We start from the raw sequence: 20,883 nt of genomic DNA, 5'->3' as shown, positions 1-20,883 counted from the left end.
TCTTACTCTCTTTAATGCCATGTTGTGTCTACAGTCTCTAGACTACGAGACCAGAAATACCCCAGGCAGACGTGAACGTTAAAGTCACAACACTGTTAGATCAATGCAGATCCTTCAGACTGCATTTGCTGAAATCCCATTAAAACAATGTTAATTCACAGATGACGAGCGAGAGGCAAAAGTATGAGGTTTCCTTTATTATGATCACTTCTTTTTTAAATGTATAAATGATCATTATTTACAAATTGAGGAAGGGAGGGGGGTTATAGTGACAGTTTGAGGGACAAATGCAGAAAATTATGGAATCAACAGAACAATACACAACCAACAAGAATCACAACATCAGTCACAAGTCCAAGCCTCTGTCTGTGGGAGATGTTCTTGTTGAGATTGTGACTCAAAGTTTAAAGTCTTCACACAAATGAACTCATGCACTGGAAATGCATACTGAAACGGTCACATGTGGGAATCACAAAGTGCAAATAATTTTTTTTTTTTTTTTTTCAAAAGCAAACACAAGAAATATAATGAACAACTTCTGATGCTGTGAGGTGTTTTTTAAACTAAATGTCACCCTTACTGTGAAATAATACAAACATGTTTCTCACTTTCTCTCAATTGCCACACACACTCACTCACTCTCTCTTACACGCGGCGCGAAGACACACACACACACACACACACACACACACACACACACACACACACACACACACACACACACACACACACAATGATTCGTTTTAAAACACCAAAGACCTGGCTCACAATTTCTGACAGTTTTCTTATGTCAAGTACAGAAGGGAACAACGAAGACTTAACTAGTGAAAAGAAGAACAAAGCAAAAACTACAAAAAGACAGCACAGACAATAAATGAGGTCCAATTTGATATCTTATATAAAATAAAGATGTTCAAAGAATCTCGTCAGTGTATTTCTGCATCTGTAAGGTGTCGGTAAAATGAAATTCACACAAATGGCAAGCACGTCAAACTAAAACCATAACGCAAACAAAGCTCCACTCACATCCGGTCAAAAGCAAAACAACTGCCGACAGCGCTCATTCAACTAAATCCTACAAAAACAATCCAGCTCTGGTTGTTCCATCAATTAATTGTCATGAGCCGTGTTGAGCACTTCCAGCAAGTTTAGTTTTCTTTACATGTAAGAACCAAATCCCTAAAAGCCATTTACATGCAATTCACCAACAACTCCAGTGGTGAAAGTAAGAATTAGCTTCTACATTTCTGTCACCACTAAAGAAAGCTTTCATGCACCCAAGCACCGTCATTCAAGGAACCTGCGCACTGACACGCTGTGTTCACTCAGTATTTTTGCAAAGATATCCATTTGATAAAGAGCGGGGCTTTGCCCATCAAGCTAAGTAGCTGTGCTGAGAGAGAAAGGTGTTAGCAAGGCGAGTCTGGTGGCATTAGGGTGTGTATGCGGGTGGCGGTTGAAATTGATTGGCAATGTCATAATCGGCAGGAAATGTTTCACTGCTGTCCTCCATCTCCGAGAGCAGCTCTAAAGCCTGCTCTTCCTCCTCAGTGGGGTAGTGACGAAGGAGATTTGCAGCTGTGGCGAGGATGGATGCTCCGCCCGCGCCCGCCACCAGGTAGAAGCTGATAGCAAAAGTGACGTATATGAGAGAGCCGTGGTACTTTTTGTGCTGCTGCTGTAGGGACAAGATCAGCTCTGAGGCCCAGTAGCAAAAACCTATGACTGTGGCACACTGCAGCACTGGTGGGAGACAGAAAGAAACGGTTACAAACCATTGAATTTACACATTGTCTGTCTTTTTCTAGACAGCATGAGGGGAAAAAAGATTATTACCTGTGAGAATATGTGCAAAAGCATATCTGCGGGTTATTTTCAGGGCAGGGTGCTTGGGACCAAACACATCCAAGAGAAAAGCAGTCAGACTGCAGAGGATTCCCAGGAAACAAAAGCCAGCGATTACTCTCAGCAGCAAGATGGTCTGCGGGTTCACGCAGTAATCTGATGGGAACAGACGGCCACATCACAGAACATTACACGTGAGCTCTGGGATTAATTGCTACTGTGGGTTTTTAACGGAGCTTGTGTGTGGGCCTCACCATCCAGAAGCTTGGGGTCGATGTATCCCAGGACATCTGACACCCCCAGCTCTTGTCTCGGACAGGTTCCTCCGTGGACGCGGAGCCAAGCCGGCTCAGCCAGAGCTGTACAAAGCGCTGTAATGGACAGAGCTCCGGGAAGAGCCGACACAAGGCTCCGCTCCGGCTGCTTGGGCAACGAGGTGCCCCCTCTCCTCCTTCGGCCTCCAGGGACAGTAGAACCCGGCGGGGCATACATCCTAATCCGATTTCCTCGTCCTCTGTTGTATAGTGTTGCTTTCCCTTTATTGTCAGTGTACCTGACAGCACTGCGCTAGTAACGAGCAAGTAAGCCACAAAACCGACAACCAGTAAAGCTAATTCTGGACTGATGACAGCGGCTCGGCTCCTTTGTTCACTCAGTTTCCAAATTAAAATAGACCATAAAACTAGCTGTTTAATCAAAAGCAGTGCAGGTGTCTGACTGACGGCAACACAATGGACAGATGGCGTTCAGGCCTGCTAGCTCTGTTGTTAGCCTGAAAAGCTAACTTCTCGTAAACGTAAAATTTCGTCAAGTTTTTCTTTGTTACAAAAAATAACTTTAACAGCGACCGACACGACAGTCATACGTCTATAAAGTAATATAGCTAACAACACTAATAAATTAACGATCGATTTGGTACACAAAAAACAAAGACAAAACAAAAGGAAACGTCCGCTGGCTTCCTCGAAAACACTTGACTTCCTTGTTCATACCATTCTTCTTCTTCGCGGTCTCGATAGCTGTGAAAGTCAGTACTCCCACCTACTGGCGACTCCTTCTATGGGAGTGAAAGTCATCATACAAAAACAAAATTCTCGTCTTTATTTTATTAAACTCACTCATTGTACATTAACAAAATAAACGTGCTCGCGTGAATAGTTCATAGGAAATCATAAAAAGAGATGACAAAAAATGTATAGCACAATTAAAAGAAACAAGTCTGACCAAAGTGCTTTGCAAGCTAGGTAAGAACAAACAAGATAAAACCTCAGATCAATAGAATACATACAATAAAATACAACATAAAATAAAGCACCGTAAATTTCACGTAATTGTTTTTTTTCGTGAAATTTGCCGACGGTAAAAAAAAAAAAAAAAAAAAAAAAAGACCACGAAACTGCAACCCACAATGCAGCGCGGGGACTATATAAGCAAAGATGGCGGCATTTTGGTCACCGCTGATGTTGTGAACTTATGCACTTTGTTGTTTGGTGCTAGTTACAGGCTGTGTTTAGCGCAGATACGGCAATTCTTTGTATCCGTGCCCTGGGTGTTGACTGTGGTTTAGGGTTTACGTAGTGCTGCTGCTGCTCTCTGTCTGCTTTTGGTGTTTCGGGCCATTTCCTGTCTCGTTTCTCGGCTAAGTGTCAGTGACAACGACTCGGAAGTATTTCCCCAATTCGACCATGACGGAGGCTCTGTCCCTGGTTCAGAGGTTGAGCGCACACCCGGACTCCCGCTGCTGGTTCGTCAGCTGGAGCCCCAACGGGACGCTTCTGGCCTCATGTGGGGGCGACAAGACCATCCGGATATGGGGGAAAGAAGGTGAGCTCTCCGTGAACTGAACCACAGACACCCCCAGCCTCAGTCGCATAAGCATTATAGTACAGTAGTTGACATCCTTCACCCCTCTACCTGGCTCTCATTTTTCAGGTGACTCCTGGATATGTAAGAACGTGTTGCAGGATGGACACCAGCGCACTGTGAGGAAAGTGGCTTGGTCTCCATGTGGGAATTATCTGGCCTCTGCCAGCTTTGATGCTACCATTTGCATCTGGAAAAAGAAGAACGATGACTTTGAGGTCAGATGACAGGTCTCCTGTTCAGTGTGTTAAATGGCATGCCTTAGAAATGCTGCATCTCTGCAGATTGTTACCCACGCTTTGTCTCCTAGAGTTTGACTGTGCTGGAAGGACACGAAAACGAGGCCAAGTGCGTGGCGTGGGCCCCTTCAGGGAATCTTCTAGCCACATGTAGCCGAGACAAGAGCGTCTGGATTTGGGAAGGTTTGTGTTAAAGAGCGCCTAAATTGCACATACTGATCTGCACCATTGCCTGTTTCTAAACTTGACCATGTCTCTTCCTGCTCTGCAGTGGATGAAGAAGACGAGTATGAATGTGTTACAGTTGTGAACTCTCACACGCAAGATGTCAAGCACGTTGTCTGGCACCCGACCCAGGAGGTAGGTCTCATTCGGATCTGTCCACATGAATGTTTTTTTTTCCATCTCCTGTTGTAACACCACGTGACCCTGCACTCACCGTGTGATTGTACAGCTCCTGGCCTCAGCCAGCTATGACAACAACATTTGCCTTTACAAAGAAGAGGATGATGACTGGGAGTGCCGGGCCACCTTACAGGGACACACGTCCACAGTGTGGAGTTTGTGTTTTGATGCAGATGGTCAGAGGCTGGCTTCGTGCAGCGATGACCGCACTGTGAAGATCTGGAGAGAGTATCCAGCTGAAAGTGGACAGGGTGAGTCAGCATTAGTTTTATCATAAATCAATGTGGTAATAAAAATATCGACAGTAATGTGTATGTTTTTTCTGGTCTCCTGTTTAAGATTTGTCGTGGAAGTGTGTTTGCACTCTGTCTGGGTACCATGGACGAGCGGTGTATGATGTCTCCTGGTAAGACAAATTTGTAATAGACTCTTGTAGGAATGCTTCAGTCAATCATTAAAGGTGCAATCAGTCATTGTTTGAAGTCATTTAATGGAAAAAAAAATCCCCATTGTGCTGATAAATATACATTTATTAGTGTGTAATTACATCTTCCAACGAATTGATGCATTCTCATAAACTTCTAAACTAGATATATAGTATGCTAAAGGACGGGGCATTCATGTGGTGTGGAGGCAATTTGTGTTTTCACCTTCAGACTAAAGATATAAAGGATCATACATGTTTTATAACCTTTCACAAACGCGGGCTACCAGCAGATGGGTGCAATAAGACAAAAATTAGCACACATCTCACCTGACAATCAGCAGCATACCCAGATAAGAAAAAGACTTGGATGGATCCAACTTTTGCTATCTGTGTACAGTAGCTACAGATTAATGGCAGTTTTTGAGGCAAAAACTGTAGTTAGGATTATGCACTTGAATTGGTGGGTGTAAGAAAACAGAATTCAGCTGAATGTGTTCTTGAATTTACTGACCTTTAGTCTGGTTGTCACATTTAAGATCAACTTGCAATAGCAACGGGGTAATTGTTCCACAACTTGTAATTTCTCCATAACAATGCAGTATGGTTACATTTGAGGAATATATGTTGCTCTGTGTCCAGAAATTATGCGCAAACATAAAGTGGAGGTTAATTGATCACCAGAAATCCCAAAGATGTGGTCTCCATGTGCATTTGTCATTGTTAGACGTCACAGTGAACCCAAATCTTTCTGCAGGTGTCGGCTGACTGGCGCTTTAGCAACTGCCTCTGGTGATGACGCAGTGCGAGTTTTCAAGGAGGATGAGACGGCCAATCCCGAGGAGCCGGTATTCTCACTGGCTGCTCAGGTGGCCAGAGCTCACAACCAAGATGTTAACTGTGTGTCCTGGAACCCAAAGGAGGCGGGATTCCTGGCTTCGTGCAGCGATAACGGAGAAATCGCCATTTGGAAGTTCCAAGAAGAGGAATGAACATCCCTGGAGTGCATAGTTGTGTGTTAAATTGGGAACTTTCTGCAGCATTCACCACAGATCATTATTTTATAGCTCATCAGGATTCTGCTTGACATCAGCGCTCATCTGTGTCCATGCTGAGAATACTGCTTCATGTGCTTTGAGTAGCAGCGCCACTGAGAATTAATAGAAATAACATGTTTAACTATAAAATAAAGTGAAAAATGTTTCCTCTCCTTTTTATTGCAAAAGCATTTCAGACAGCACATCATAGTAAAACACTTCAACCAGTCCAAGGATTAAATTTCATAATAAAATGATTTCAATCCAAAATATAACCGGACAGTTGTTTTTAAACACCCTACCTGGTTTAAGGATGCACCATCCCCAGGATTTGTGTTTCTTTAATCCACAATGGCCAATTAAATTTTTGTCAGATCCCAAAACTGACACAAAAGTACAAAGTGTTAAACTTCTTATACTGAAAACAGACTGGGGCTTGGGTAGCCATGTATCTGTACTACATGTGGACAAACAGATCCTGTACACTATATTCTTGGACTGGCATCATTTAGAGGACTTAACTAAGAAGCAACTGAAAACAAACATTATTTTCACAAGAGCAGAGATGGTAATGGCAGAGTCAAAGTAAAGAAATGTCAATCAGGTTGGATATCTACAGCAAAAAAAGAAAACTACTGATCCCAATCTATCAGAGAACCGCTGAAGAAAATAATCAAGTCTCTGATTAGTCCGAGTCGCTGTCTCCATCACTGTCAGCCTCCTTTACATCTATGCTGAACTTGTACTCCTGGTCACAGCCCATATATGCGTCACTCATGAAGTACAAGGTGTAGTTGTGGATGCCCATCGCTGGGGCAACAAAGTCCAGCTTGACCTGCGGTGGAGGGACATAAACTAAGTGAGGCCTCTGGTGGTTAAAACATAATTTCTGGCTATTACAAGATGACTCACTGACCTTTGCTTTCTGCTGAAGAGTCAGCCTCTTGATAGAGATCAGGCTGTTAGACTTGGGGTCTCCGATCACCACCCACCAGCCCTCCTCACGTTTCTATAACAATGACAAGTATTTCCACAAGAGTTGGTCATTAAGGTGAAAATTAAAGAAATATATACGTCATGAAGATGTTTGAAAAGTACTAACCTGGGGAAAGAGCGGTGCAATGACTGGACCCGTTACCTCCTCCTCTCTCTCCAGCTGAACCTGAACCAGAACTGGACTGCCACTGTGAATAAATATGGAAAGAGATCAATTTCCCACCCATCTGTGCAATTTTGTAATGTAATTTTTCATTTCCAGGAAACGCAGCGAAAAGTGCTGCTGCCAGACTGTACACGTACCTCTTGACACTGTCCTTCTCTGCCACTTCGTACGACAGCTCGATGTTGGGGTAGCGGTTACAGAAGCGAGCCACGTCGGCCATCTGGGCATCCGAGAGCTGCAGCAACGCGCTTCTGTCTTCATCCTCCATTTCCATTATGTCAAAGATGCTCTCCACTCCCTTATGAGCAAAGGAAACGGAAGCACGTTCAATCAGCATGAGATTCATCTACACTAAAGTGAGAGTCAGACTTTCCTAGGATCATTTTACCTTTTCTGTGCAGCGCTTGATGTGCTCCGAGGTGAAGAATGGCAGCTGTTTGAGGTACGAGTCCTTGGACCACATGGCCTGAGTGACCATCTGAGCCAGCTCCATAGCAGCCAGTGCAGGACTCAGCCAACCGTTGCTGGACAGCACATCAACGCACGCCTGAATCAGTCGGACAGCCTACAAAAAAGACAACACACACACATATTCTTTAAGTGTACAAATATACCTTCCAATATAAAGCATCTTGAGGCGACTGCTGTTGTGATTTGGCATTTATGTAAGTAAAATTGAAATGAATTAAAACTGAATTTCACTCACGGCACTCACTTTGGGAATCACTGATTTACAGTGATCTCATGATCTAACCCACTCCCTATGGGATCATTCTAAAGTCTTTTTGGGCCTTTGTCATATATTTCAGTCAAATCCAAAATTAACAAATTTACCTGTCTAATTTTTAAATGCTTTCTAAAATCTATTACAGCAATGTTTTGGTGTAAGCCCTTGAAATGTGAATCTGAACAGGGTACAAGCCGTCTTTTGTTCATGTGATAAGAAGGCTCATCCTACAGTAAGAGGACTCCTCACCTCCATCACATGTACAGTGGATTTAGGACATCATGTATGTTTTACAACTGTTTTACTAAAACATCAGCCTAACTGTTTTTTGAAACCTGGCAGCAATTTCTTTCCTATGTATCAAATATGGAAGCTTGCTCATTTCCTTGTTTGTTTGTTGTCTTTTTGGATGTGTGTAACTGGTCTGGCGATTTTGTTCATTCTTTTTAAGACACATTTTGTTTATATGTGTGCTTTTTGTGCAAGTAATAGCTTGTTCAAAAACATATAGATGGATAAAAATCCAGAAACATAACTGTTAGGCTTTACAGAGAAAAAACTGGACCTTGCTGAGGATCTCCTCGGTGTCTGACTGGAGCTCAGCGCTCAGCTGCATCCTGGAGAGATGGGCTTGCAGCAGCAGGTTAGTCTTCACGTGGGGGTCATTGAACTTCGGGTTGTTCAGCTTGTGGGGCACTTTCTGTGCAAGCTGAAATGCAAAGAGCACATAAAAGTGTGTTATTTCATCTTGGTGTCTTTTTGCAGATGTGTTAATGCTGCTCTCTTTGAGTCTCGTCACTTTCTTTACCTGTCGGAGAAGTGCATCCTCGTGGTGTCTGATGGGAATGTTCTTATACTCGGCAGCATTGGAGATGATCTCAATTAAGCCGCGGATCTTTGTCTTGGCGTTCAGTGACATGCTGAAGAGCTCTGTACGACACAAGAGCAAAGCACCACAGTTAGGCTTGAGTTGAACACATACGTGAAGGAATGATGACACAAATACAAAAAATCCAGGAAGTGCAAGCACAAACCGATGGTGGTGTAGTTGATGTAATAGTAGGCAGCAATCATGCCCAAATTGAGTGGTGCTACATCCAGCTCATCCTCGATGCTGATGCACTTGGACTGCTCCAGGTCGTGTAATGTGTTCTCCACCAGCTCAGACAGGTGGTCAGACAGGTGGCGATGTGACATGCCTGTCAGGAGGACAGAAGCCACAGCTCAACATGGTCCCAACATCCGAAGTATAAGTCGGTTATTCCCTTTGAAGGACGGGACTCACCTTGCAGGTTGTAGTAGTTGGGGTTCTGGGTCATACGGCGGTAAAGGAATGTCCATGTCAGGTAGTCGACAGCATCCTGCTTGTTCTCTATTGTCTTGGTGACGATCTCAGCATTGAAATGGTCGTGGAGACAATGATCCAAGTGAGACTCCACCGGCAGCGGCTCGTACAGGAACTTCTTGAAGAAATCCTATCAAGAAAAAACAAAGTGGTTTGTTCTGTTGTACAGTCATTGTTTCAAAGCCAGAAGTGACTGAGGTCTGTCTACCTTCTTAGAGCCTTGACACATGATTACACAGCGCCCCTCATCATCCAGCATTGGCCTGTTTGCCTTGCCCACCATCTGGAGGACATCATATATGGGATAATCCACATATCTGATAGAAGAAAGCAAAAAGTCAATATCACCAGCAGAGTACATACTAACCTTCATTAAATATGTTTCATATAACAAAAAAAAAGCCAGTATAAACAGAAGATGCCTTACGCGTGAATTTTGCCATTGTAGTACTGGGTGTCCATGACGATGACAAGGTGTGCTGAGATGTTGATGCCCCAGCACAGTGAACGAGAGGACACGACGACCTGAACAGCACCTGTCAAAGCAGAAGAAGAGAAGGAAAAAATGAATAAAAAATTAGTCTCAATTTTGTTTTTTCCCCTTTTCTAAAAACCACCTACCTGTCCAGCACAAAGTGCAGCAGAAGTGAGTCATACCTGAGTTGAAGAGCTGCTCCACTATTCTGCGTTCAGTTGCAGAGAGGCCCTCGTGCAAGTATCCCACGCCGTTGGCCAGAGTCTCTTTCAGAGTAGAATCATTTATTTTCTCCAGGAATGGAGCCAGGTCTTTCTCAGCACAATGCAGGAACCTGCAGAGACAGACATTTACTCTTTGACCACAGTGTGAAGATGTGATGCTGGCATCATTTCCATGAATTTGTCTAAGGTGAAAATCTCGACGTGCTGACTGACCTCTGAGGAACCACATCAGCAGCACAGAAAGTGAGAATGTCAATCGCTGTGAGGCGAGTCTGCCTGCGGGATGGGACGAAAACCACGGCTGGCTTCGAGGGAGAGTGCTTCATGATGGCGTGATAGACCGGCTTCGCCATGGACAGCAGGCGAGTCTGAGTATGACTCACATTGAAACCCTAGAAAAACAGTAAAAGATTGACAGCCAATCAGAAACCTGACAGGTACTTTCTTGGCTGTGAGCACTGATCAATTTAAGAAATACATTTCTCTTTTTGTTGACTAACATGCTGTTTACAGACCTGGATGTGCAGCTCCAGAGGCACGGGTCTGACATTGGGATGGAAGTTGAATGTGGCTGTGGTGCTGCAGCCCAGCCAGTGGGCCACATCTTTGGCGTTGGACAAAGATGAGCTGAGGGCCACGATACGGATGGGACGCTCAATCTGGGAAGAGATGTATCTCATCCTGGAGCAGATGACCTCCAACACAGGCTGATGACAAGAAACAAAATCCATTAACACAACACAACACACACACACACGCACGCACGCACACGCACGCACGCACGCACACACACACACACACACGCAGCAGCAAGTAGTATTCTGTTCTTACTCCATTTTCGCCTCCGATAAGGTGCGTCTCATCCACAATGAAAAGGCTGACGTTCTGGACGTTCTTCCTCTGCTTCCAACGACGAGACAGGATGTCCCATTTATCAGGGGTACTGATAATAATGTCACCTTTTCCCAGGAGCTTCAGATCAGTACTAGTCTCTCCTGTCAGCAACACAACTTTCTTGTCCAGGATGTCCTGGAACTTCTGGTGCCAGTCAATAAACACCTGAGACAAGGATAACCACACTCATGTCAGTTTTAGATCTAACAGAATCAAGCTGGAAGAAAAACAGTTTGCCAGTTTTCATAGGTGCGCTCCAAAATCTAATTTAATTCAGACCTGTTCAGCCAGTGCTTCCATTGGGGTGATGTAGACACAGCGACCTTCTGCATTGTGCAGCAGCATTCTCAGAATGGCAAACTCTGCACAGATGGTCTTTCCACTGCCGGTGGGAGCTCCCACAAACACGTTATCATCACTGTTGTACACAGCATTGAAGACTGCGGGAGTAAAAGTAAAAAAAATGAGTGAAGAAAATTTTGTGAAAACAGACCACTGTTCCTAACGGGGAAGCAACTTTTAAATGACGATGAAATTGGATTAAGGAGAACAGCATGTAGTCTCTACCTTGTGTCTGAATGGGGTTGAAGAAGGGGAACTTGTTCTGGTAGAGCGCCTCAAAGGCAGAGTTCCTGAGGGCAGTGACAGGAAGAGGCTGCAGGTCCAGCAGCTCAGTGGGTGGGGGGTACTTCTCTGGTAGGATAAGGTGACGGAAAGATACTGGGAGTTGAGTCTCGCAGGCTTGAGGAAAAACAAAAGAAACAAACATGAATTAAAATGCTGACATGATTGTGATGTGAAGCTATGACACTTTTTAATCAAAGCACTTACACAGCCAGCGGTCTGACACCACACGGATGAAGTACTGCGGTGGAAGAGGCTCGAACACCGGGACAAAGAAAGTCACAAGATGCTCGTCCTGGGCGTACTTGGCTTTGAGGAGGAAATACTCATGGTGGAGGATGACCTCACTGTCCACGTCCTCAACAAGGATCCAGAAAGCCTCAGACGACCCGTGAATCTAAACAGGAAAACGAAAGTAAGTCAGGAGTATAGAAAAAAGAGAGTTCAGTGTGTTCTCTGGGCTGATCATTTTTTTCAGGGATTAAGGGTGCAGTCAACATACTGGGACCAATACCCTGATTTTGCCCCCCCCCCGGAGTACAACAGTATTGGAAAAACTGTCTGATTAGCATCCCATTATAGATCTAAGTCCTGACCTTGTCATCCCACTGGAAGTCGGGTGTGACTGTAAGCTCCACTTTGAGTGTGGAGCGAGTGATGGGCTGCACATGAACGGCCAAGTCCAGCTTGGGGAACTGGTGGACATATTTGTGAATAGTCTTCCCCATCTTTGGCATTCGGATCAGTTCACCTAGAAACCAAACATCCAGGAGGTTTTTAATTACTCTCCAGGCTGAGGAAAAAATTCAGAAACCGTAACACAGAGGAAGGAAACTCACCAATCTCGTTGTGGTTCAGGTCGTAGAGTCGCTCAAATGGGAAGTTTTTCTTCTCAATCTTCTTGATCACTTCCTCTGGCAGCTTCTTGAACTGACGCAGAGGAGACATGGACTGCCACCTGCACAGAGGACAGAGTATCAGATGCCTGTAGCTTTGACCAAGCAAAGGCAGTGTTAATCTAGGAGTGAAGAAAGAGCTTACATTCTCTTATCGATCATCTTGCAGAGATTCAAGGTCTTGTCTGTGAGCTGAGCCCAGCCTCTGCTTAGCACAATCTCAAATATGGCCCGCATCAATCGCCCAGCACTCTGCAGGAAGAATATACAAGGAAATTTCTATGAATTATATCAAGCCTGGGACTTTTCCTTCAAGCTAAAATGAAATAAAAATTTTAAATAAGCATATAGGGAAACATGGAAAAGTAAATCAATAACGGAAGTACGCCGGTTCTGTACCTGTGTTACATACACCATATCAGCCATGAGAGCAAAGCCTTCGAGCTTCAGCTGAGAGATGTATGCCTGGAGCAGCACGTTGATCTGAAATGAGAACACAAAGCACACGAAATATTATTTACTGCAATTTGCAAACCACTCCAAATGTTAAGTAATGTTTCTCTTTATAAAAGCACAGTGTGCATTTTCTGGAAACCAAGCAGATCATATTTTGCGTTTCATAAACACCATCACTGGTTGTCTTTACCTTCGCACTGGGCTCCTCAATGCTTTCCTTCACAGGGATAGGAACTCTTTCCAGTAACTTTTGAAGCTCCAGTTTTTCTTCCTACAAGATAAAGCTGTATGTTGCTTTTCTTCATTTTAGATCTAATATTTAAACCATCGTTGCTGTGTGGGGGGTCAGCATACCTCTCTCACTGTGATGTTCCTGAACTCTGAGGACAGTGAGAACACTCGGAAGAGTTCGATCTCGCTGAGCGTCGGTTTCAGCAGCTGGTTGTAGGTTTGGATTGAGTCGTGGGTGATGTAGAAGTGACTGGCAATGCGGCCCAGGTCTGTAACCTTTGGGTGAAGAGACAAAAAAGTGAAGCTTCTAATCAGTATATCTACAACCAAGAATAAAATGACCAACACTCAGCTGAGATGTGCATACCTGGAAGCTGCCGGTCCTCTTGTCATATTTGATGAGACTGTTCTTGTCCAGGATGTTGGCTGCTGTGTGCACCAAGTCCATCCTGCGCCTCTCCAGCAGGGGGTCTGTACTCCGGTCGTCGTGAGAAACACCATACAGGGTGGGGTTGCGAAGCATGCGCACATAGAGATACGTGTAGCCAAGCCAGTTCACAGCATCCTAATAACAAATTTGAGAAATTGAAACTTAAAGCAATGAGGAAAATTAGATCCTTCTGTCTTAAATAGCTACATGTACATTTCAGGACACTCACCTTTACATTCTGCACATTTCCCAGTACTATCTCTGCATTGAGCATGTCAGCCAGCTTGCCCACCATCTGACTCTCAATGGGCAGCTGCTGGTTCAGCAGGGACAGATAATACTGCAGCTCTCCGTGAGACGTGATCAGGATTCCCTCTCCTTTGGTGTCATACTGAGGACGGCCAGCTCGACCAAGCATCTGGAATCAAACACATTTTCGATAAATAGAGTTAGTGAAGCTGCAAACTAAAGCAGCCGTTACTATGTTTGATAACAAGAAAGGATGGGCTGACCTGTAAAATGTCCAGGGCACCCAGTTCAGTCCATCTGCCTTTCTCTGGGCTGTACACTTGGGTCCCTTTGATGATGACAGTATGTGCAGGCAGATTGACACCCCAAGCCAAAGTAGCTGTAGACACCAGAACCTGGATATGTCGATCGGCAAACAAATCCTCCACCAGCGTACGGTCGACTCTGGTCATACCAGCGTGGTGGATTGCAAAGCCGTATGGGAGCAAATCCTTCAGCTCTAGGTTCTGCATAAGAAGGTTAAATTTAGCACTCAGTTCTGGTATTAAAAGCATTTACCACACAAGAGTTTTAAAAAAACGTTTCCAGTTAATGACATTTGCTCACCTTGCACTGCTCCGCCTCAGTTCTCAACACTTCAGTAGATGCAGAACCCTCTCGGAGGAAAAGACCCAGAGTGTCCTTCTCCAGGCACATGTCCCTTATGGCCCTGGCAGTTTTCCCTGTCTCCTTCCTGGAATGGACAAACACTAGAACCTGATGGGAGGAAAAAAGTAAGGCTTTCAGATTTGGTAACGCAGTGCTGTAGATTTTTTAGAGAAACAACACTGAAGTAAGAAGTTGCATTCAAAACCTGTGAGTTCCCTGTGTGTAAACACACAAGAGCACCTACACACTGGAAAGGTCTGTGTGGACACAGGGCTGAAAGGAGGCCCGGGTTTAGAGGGACCTCGACCCTCCACCTCTGGGAGCCAGAGAGGAGAGTTACAGAGAGTAGTAACCTGCAGGTTTATCTATGGAAATCTACTTCCTCTTGATATTTTGTTGGGCTTCACCTCTTTCCTTTATCTTGATATACTGATCACTTAACAGTGAGTGAACTGTCGCTTTTTAGGGCAGATGTAAAATGCATGGATATGGAAACATGAGTGTGGGATCAATTTATAACATAAGCCACATAGTAACAACAATGAAAGCAGCACAATGTCAAATGTCTTGTTTTTCACTGGAGGGCAAAAATGATAAAAAACAAAAACAGGAGTTGTGGTTTTCTTGCAGAAGAGGTTTATACGATAGAGGCGAAGTGCAGACTGTGACTGAGAAGACAGTGTTAGGAGTCCCCGGTTTCAAAAATCTAAGTTTGTGCTTATCCAGCAAAAATAAATAAATGAATAGGAAAAAAATAAAGAGGTGTCTAATTAAAATGAGGTCAGTAGCATTTACAAAGCTCAGTTGGCAGTAAAACATATTTTAGCAGACACATCTGAGATGACGCTTGGCTAATTCAGGTCACCGAATTATATCACTTTGGAAGAACAAGTCAAACAGGACTCACTTGGTTCTTTCCAGCATGCTCCATTATCTTTTCATAGACAATCTCATTCATGATCTGGAAACGCTTGATGGCCTTCTTCTCGGTGATACCAACATAAGTCTGCTCCAGGGGCACGGGACGGAAACTACAGAGAAAAGCGGTACAGTAATAAGCAATAAGGAAGAGAAAACAAACAGCTGTTCATAGAAATCATCATAAAAACTTTTTTTTTTGCTTAAGCACCACACCTGTTGTCAAAGTAGAAGAGCCCTTTGGCAGGATCGACACGCAGGCAGGTAGCCACGTCTTCATAGTTTGGCAGTGTGGCGCTGAGGCCCAGCAGACGCACATCCTCCTGGGTCAGCTCCACGTTGCGGATGGTCCTCGCCACCAAAGATTCCAGCACAGGTCCACGGTCATCGTGCAGCAGATGGATTTCATCCTGAACACCCACATTAAATTGTTCATCATTAAAAGTCAAGTCAACTAGCACATTTGCTCTTTTTAGTGACAAAACTGTTCACTTACTATGATAATGAGGCGCACTAGCTGGGTGTAGGTACGTTCACCACCTTTACGAGTGATGATGTCCCATTTCTCTGGAGTGCAGACAATGATCTGAGTGGCATTAATCTCCTCTTTACAGAGCTGGTGGTCTCCCGTCAGCTCGGACACTATGATGCCATAACTTGCCAAACGCTGGGAAAAGGATGGAAAAGGTTTTCAGATTTGTGCTCCCTGATGATGGTCAAGTATGCAAAGAAAGCCGCGCAGGACAGACAAGGCTCACCTTACTAAAACTTCCCACCATCTCCTGTACTAGAGAGCGCATGGGGGCTATGTAGATGATTTTGAAGTCGTCCACATTAATTGTTCCATCAATGTTGATGTGCTTTCCAATTTCTCTCAGCATTGCCATCAGGGCGACATTGGTCTTACCGGCTCCCTGTGTGCACAACACAAACTCATTAGACAAAATCCAGCTGGGGCAAAGTACTGACACACTTTTGGCTTTAACAAAGCGTGCTCACCGTTGGAGCACAGACTAGCAGGTTCTCATCTGTCTCCATGGTGGTCTTGAACAGCTTGCTCTGAATGCGATTCAGGGTTTTAAAGCCTTCAAATCCAGCCTGGGCATACTTGGGCAACTTCTCAATGGGAACAAGTACCTGATGACACAAAAACAGTGCTGACTGTAGGATCCTAACACAGTTATATGCTACTTATTACTATTATTTTTCCTCAGCTGCTGCTCAGTTGGACAATTAAAATGCTCCCATGAAGAAACATAACTGACAAACCTCATCTTCAGCAAAGGGTTTAGGTTTGAGGGCAGGTACGTGGACTTCTTCATAGCCCTTGCGCTGTTTACGAAAAGAGCCATCTGGCAGCTGGCAACGCTTGTTGGCCATGAAATGGCTCCCCTGACTGAAAGTCAGGTCGTCAAGGTCTAGCAGCTGTCGAGGGGCCACTGACTGTAGGACAGAAAGGACAATTTTCCTATGCCGTTTAGAAATGTCTAAAAGAAAACTGACAACAAGTAATGTTCCTGACAGGATGATTTGTACTTAATATACTGAAAGTGTTATATACCTCTCCATGGTCTATGTCCATTGCTTCCAAGTCATCAACACGGGACTTCCTCACTCTCTCTCTGCGAGACCGCTCTTCCTAAAGGACACAAAAATAAATAATGTGACAAACTGAGACTCACAAAGAGTTCACATAATCTCACAATCAAGCCTCCTTACTCGAATAATATCCTCCTTCTCCGTCTCTTGCAGCTGGTAGAGAATCTTTGACAGCTCCTGATCAGACTCCATCTTTCCTATGATGCGCTCCTTTTCTGCCTCACTCTGAGCACTTGCCAGCATGGTACAGTACTGGACTGTGTGTCAAGGGGGAAGAGAAAGAAATCAGTACATTTTCAAAGACATTAGCTCTGTAACAGTTTCACTCAACAAAGCAGACTTACTCATGCGACGATGCTGACGCAGGATTTTAATGAAATCAAAGGTGTTGAAGCCGAGCAGCAACACCAGCTGGTTTTCACATTCTCTGTCGTCACTGGCGGTCTGTAAAATAAGAGACGAAAGAATGATGTTGACAAATACAAACTTACCTGCTCTAAACAAACAAAAGCACAGGGAACGTCACAAACCTACCTTGAGGATTTCTAAGACCTCATCTGCCTTTTTTTGTGAGACAATGGCGTCATCGTAGAACCGGCTGAGCTGACGCTGGAGCCAAAAGGCGTCGATGTCTCGAGGATGTAAATCTTTCTTCTTCACTGTCATCACGTCACCCGCACCACCGAGCTAAGTGAAAGGTAATTTATTAGTTACTGTGCAGCATAGTTGCAATATCTCACAAAGACTAAATACAAACATGGGCTTAATACAGTAATGCCATTAATGGAAACTTACATTAGCTGAGAGAGTGGAATCCACAGCTGCCTCCACTCCTTCACTGTCTTCATCTGAGTGTTCATCTCGTACCTCGCCATACTGGTCTTCATCAACTTCCTGTATGTTAAGACAGGAAAAGTCAGTGACACAAACTCATCAATGTGCTCAGCTGTAAATCTTAAGAGCCGCAAGCCTCACCTCCTCATCAGATTCAAACTGAACATTGACACCATATGTCTCGTCAATGTTGTCATCTGTGGATAGAAAATACCGCACATAATGAATATTTTTAGGGAAAACTGATGGATCTTGTACAGTTTTCATTTCACAGTTACTTTGAACGTGCTTACCCATATTCTGCAAGTCTTTGTCCCCCCCGTAGTCTGTGATCTTTTTGCCCAGATTGACTAAGACGTGGTAGCGCGTGTCATCAGCAGGTCCGAGAAGCTGCTCTACTTCCCGTCGCCTCTCTTTGTCCCTCATTTTGTCATTCTTGAGCACAGCCAGAACTTCATCAGCTGCTCCACAGAGAATATCACGCGGCTGTAAAAATGTAATGAGATAGTGAGTAAAACACGCAAGATGTAACAGAAACAGAATATTTCAAGAAAGCAGTTGTGGCGTTCGCTGACCTGATCTCCCAAAGCAGCATGGATGAAGCTCAGTAACACTTCATATGTTTCTCTGGTCTCTTTGGTTTTTGGTTTGTACACAATGCCCACCATCTCATCAATGCCTTCAGATAGAAGGGTAAAGCCCTTCATTTTGTTAATGTCGTGTCTGTCTTCATCTCTTTTTCTTCTCCTGGATAAAAATAATAATAATTTAAAAAAAAGATTAACAAAAAAAAAAAAGATCATATGTTAACAGCAGAGCCATGTTTGGCCATTTGAGTGGCAAACATCTTCCAAGGCATGTCACATATGTTCACTTTTTCTCTTTTTTCTTGAGAATGGCCTTGAAGACACATCAAACTTGACAGCTATTCTTCCCCATGCTTAAGTTGTCACGTGGAACTAATGAAGTGATTTTTAATACTGGATTGTTTTGTTTTGTTTTAAATCAACCAGTTTTGCCTTCAAACTATAGATTCAACAAGTTAAAGCCAATATTTCTCAGAGAGTTGGGGCCACACTGACATGACAGCATCGCACAGTAGCTGCAGATTGGACAACTATACATCATCCATAATGCAAATCTCCTGTTCCTCCACATCCCAGAGGTGCTCTATTGGACTGACATGTTTAAGAAACCAGTTTAAGACTATTTGAGCTTTGTGACATAGTGCGTTATCCTGCTATAAACAGCTGTCAGATTAAGGTACACTGCAATTATAATGGGATACTTAAACAAAAAGATTCCCTACACTATTAGACCATCAGCAGTCTTGCTTTCATGTTGTTTATCCCAAATAATACCATCCATATATGTTGTGCATTCAGAGATGCTTTTCTGCATACTCAGACATGTTCAAAGTCACCCCACCTTTCTTCTTCATTCTGATATGCAGGTTGACTATGCCTTATTGCTTAAATGCTGGCATGTAATTAGCTATTGCACATTAGCATTAATGACAATGGGAAAAGGAACTTCAAAGTGGCCGGTAGTGTATATAAATTATGTATTGCTTTAACTTCACATGAACAATATATGTAGCTGTATGCACTGACTTTTCTCGTCTCTCCTCCAGCCTCTGAGGTTTGGTCCTCTGGGCCTTGTCACCCATCTTGGTCCCCTCCAGCTTCCCGACCAAGGACAGCACCTCACCGGTGGGCTCATCTCTCCGGGTGCGGTCGATCAGAGAGCGATCGGCTTGAAGCACCAAGTTAGAGTTCTAAGAGTTCGGCATAAAAACAGTGTGATTATGAGACACATCAGTCTGCGCTGCAACAGGCTAAAGTAAGTGCTAGTTAGCACTACGGCTAGCTAAACAAGGAGAAATATCAATTAAAAACAGTACAATCCAAACACCTTTCCTGATAACTTTACAGAATATCGACCGCTGCCTGTGATTTTGTTTTTATTTTTTTGTCTCACTCTAAATACACTCACCGCTTTGTACTCGTACTGCAAGCTTCGAGCAGTAACATCCGCCATGGTGCTGGTTTTCCCTCAGGTTTTAGCGCACTTTGTGAAACGGCTAACTGACTGTTATTATCCACAGAGTCGACCTCACTCTGCCTGCTTAAAGAGACGCTGTGAACATGAGTGCACTGATTAAACTTGTAGCATTAGCCAGTTTTTGAAAAGTCCGAGTTTCATACAACAAAATGCGTTTCCCATACGTTACAATAGCACCGCTAACACGAGCGCACAACAAGCCGCGCTCTTCCTCTTCCGCTGTCAAAGGTCAGCGCAGGATCAGCGAGGCAAAGGAGCAGCGCCCCCTGCAGGCTAAGTTTATTTCGTTTCGATGTCCTATTGTTTGGTGTATTCATAGGTATATAAACTTATGTAAACTTGCCAAATCTCCTCTGCTAACAGCTTTTTTCTTTCTTTCTTTCTTTCTTTCTTTAGCTTTTTTAGCTTTAGCATCTGGTACCCCAGAATCAGGTGTTGACAGTCAGACGCTGATTAGCACCACCTGTGAGCATGGACCCTGTTACAGCAGTCAGTTTCAGTTGGTGTCTGCTCCAAGCATGGCACATTTGACTGATCTGGATAGGGCCTGTGCCATAGGGCAACTTTAAGCTGGTGTCCTAGTTGTAGCATTATCTGGAGTGAGTTCTTGTACCATCTCCAAATTGAAGGCCAAGTTCCATATAATGGAGGATGTCAGAAACAGGCAAAGAAGTGGGCATCTGAAGAAGACGACGGCACAAGACAATTTTGTTGTAGCACTTAGGAACTGTTGGCGCTATTCTTTAGATTTGCCGTCATGGTTTGCAGGAGAATATGGCCGACAGCACTTTACTCAGAAAATCAGAAGACAGGCAATCTCTGGTCTCATAGTGCTGCCGGGAGGATCCCATGACTGCCCTTCACCATTAGGCCTGTTTGCGCTGATGTCAGCGACACGTGCAGGAATGTTCTGTTCAGCGATGAGTCCAGATTCTGCCAGTGCCACTTCATAGATTTAAAGTGACTGCTATGCTCATTTCTGCAGGATAGCGTAACAGACCTATCATCATAAAGGCAATCATCATAGAGATATTAAGATGAGATTATGTAACCAGTATATCTCCACAGTCTGGGATCAAACTCCAAGATGACAACCCTTGCCATTATCAGAGATTGCCTCGAGAATTTGGGAGTGGAAAGGATGGAATGGCCTGCCTGCAGTCCTGAGATCAGCCCCATTGAACACTTGTGGGATCAGCTTTGGGTGCTCTCTTCATGCCAAAATGACCAACACAACCACAAATGCCTAACTTGCAACAAATGCTGGTTGAAGAATGAGACACCATCCCACAAC

The 20,883-nt window shown here is 44.1% G+C and overlaps 3 protein-coding genes across 3 annotated transcripts; 1 reads left to right on the top strand and 2 right to left on the bottom strand.

The window, feature by feature from the left end:
- Nucleotides 1-182: 182 nt before the first annotated feature.
- tmem127 (transmembrane protein 127) lies at nucleotides 183-2,892 on the bottom strand. The gene is made up of 3 exons (XM_085474950.1): nucleotides 2,100-2,892; nucleotides 1,837-2,001; nucleotides 183-1,743 (listed from the first exon to the last, which is right to left on the bottom strand). The coding sequence occupies exons 1-3, from the start codon at nucleotides 2,335-2,337 to the stop codon at nucleotides 1,433-1,435; spliced, it is 714 nt and encodes a 237-aa protein (XP_085331076.1). The 5' UTR covers nucleotides 2,338-2,892; the 3' UTR covers nucleotides 183-1,432.
- A 349-nt stretch (nucleotides 2,893-3,241) lies between these two features.
- On the top strand, nucleotides 3,242-6,423 carry ciao1 (cytosolic iron-sulfur assembly component 1). Its single transcript, XM_085474949.1, has 7 exons — nucleotides 3,242-3,669; nucleotides 3,778-3,926; nucleotides 4,019-4,130; nucleotides 4,219-4,307; nucleotides 4,402-4,603; nucleotides 4,692-4,758; nucleotides 5,534-6,423. The coding sequence occupies exons 1-7, from the start codon at nucleotides 3,531-3,533 to the stop codon at nucleotides 5,766-5,768; spliced, it is 993 nt and encodes a 330-aa protein (XP_085331075.1). The 5' UTR covers nucleotides 3,242-3,530; the 3' UTR covers nucleotides 5,769-6,423.
- Nucleotides 5,964-19,815, bottom strand: snrnp200 (small nuclear ribonucleoprotein 200 (U5)). Its single transcript, XM_085474948.1, has 44 exons — nucleotides 19,521-19,815; nucleotides 19,139-19,302; nucleotides 18,101-18,272; nucleotides 17,819-18,011; nucleotides 17,667-17,722; nucleotides 17,487-17,585; nucleotides 17,226-17,378; nucleotides 17,036-17,135; nucleotides 16,812-16,948; nucleotides 16,654-16,731; nucleotides 16,362-16,535; nucleotides 16,092-16,229; nucleotides 15,851-16,006; nucleotides 15,589-15,759; nucleotides 15,309-15,502; nucleotides 15,082-15,205; nucleotides 14,133-14,282; nucleotides 13,790-14,032; nucleotides 13,507-13,695; nucleotides 13,215-13,412; nucleotides 12,971-13,123; nucleotides 12,807-12,887; nucleotides 12,560-12,643; nucleotides 12,306-12,412; nucleotides 12,104-12,222; nucleotides 11,861-12,015; nucleotides 11,472-11,661; nucleotides 11,208-11,381; nucleotides 10,920-11,080; nucleotides 10,578-10,805; nucleotides 10,262-10,453; nucleotides 9,960-10,138; nucleotides 9,705-9,856; nucleotides 9,475-9,583; nucleotides 9,256-9,364; nucleotides 8,988-9,177; nucleotides 8,737-8,901; nucleotides 8,511-8,632; nucleotides 8,268-8,411; nucleotides 7,364-7,540; nucleotides 7,113-7,273; nucleotides 6,916-6,997; nucleotides 6,730-6,822; nucleotides 5,964-6,648 (listed from the first exon to the last, which is right to left on the bottom strand). Exons 1-44 carry the CDS (start codon nucleotides 19,563-19,565, stop codon nucleotides 6,499-6,501), a joined length of 6,411 nt encoding a protein of 2,136 aa, XP_085331074.1. The 5' UTR covers nucleotides 19,566-19,815; the 3' UTR covers nucleotides 5,964-6,498.
- Between the last annotated feature and the right edge of the window lie 1,068 nt (nucleotides 19,816-20,883).

This window comes from Copadichromis virginalis, linkage group LG12, assembly GCF_057382275.1.
Source record: "Copadichromis virginalis isolate Kocher_CV1m ecotype Utaka linkage group LG12, C_Virginalis_male_GT1.1, whole genome shotgun sequence".
Classification (NCBI taxonomy): domain Eukaryota; kingdom Metazoa; phylum Chordata; class Actinopteri; order Cichliformes; family Cichlidae; genus Copadichromis; species Copadichromis virginalis.
Note: the sequence above shows the minus strand (reverse complement) of the source record. Positions and strands in the feature narration are given on the sequence as shown.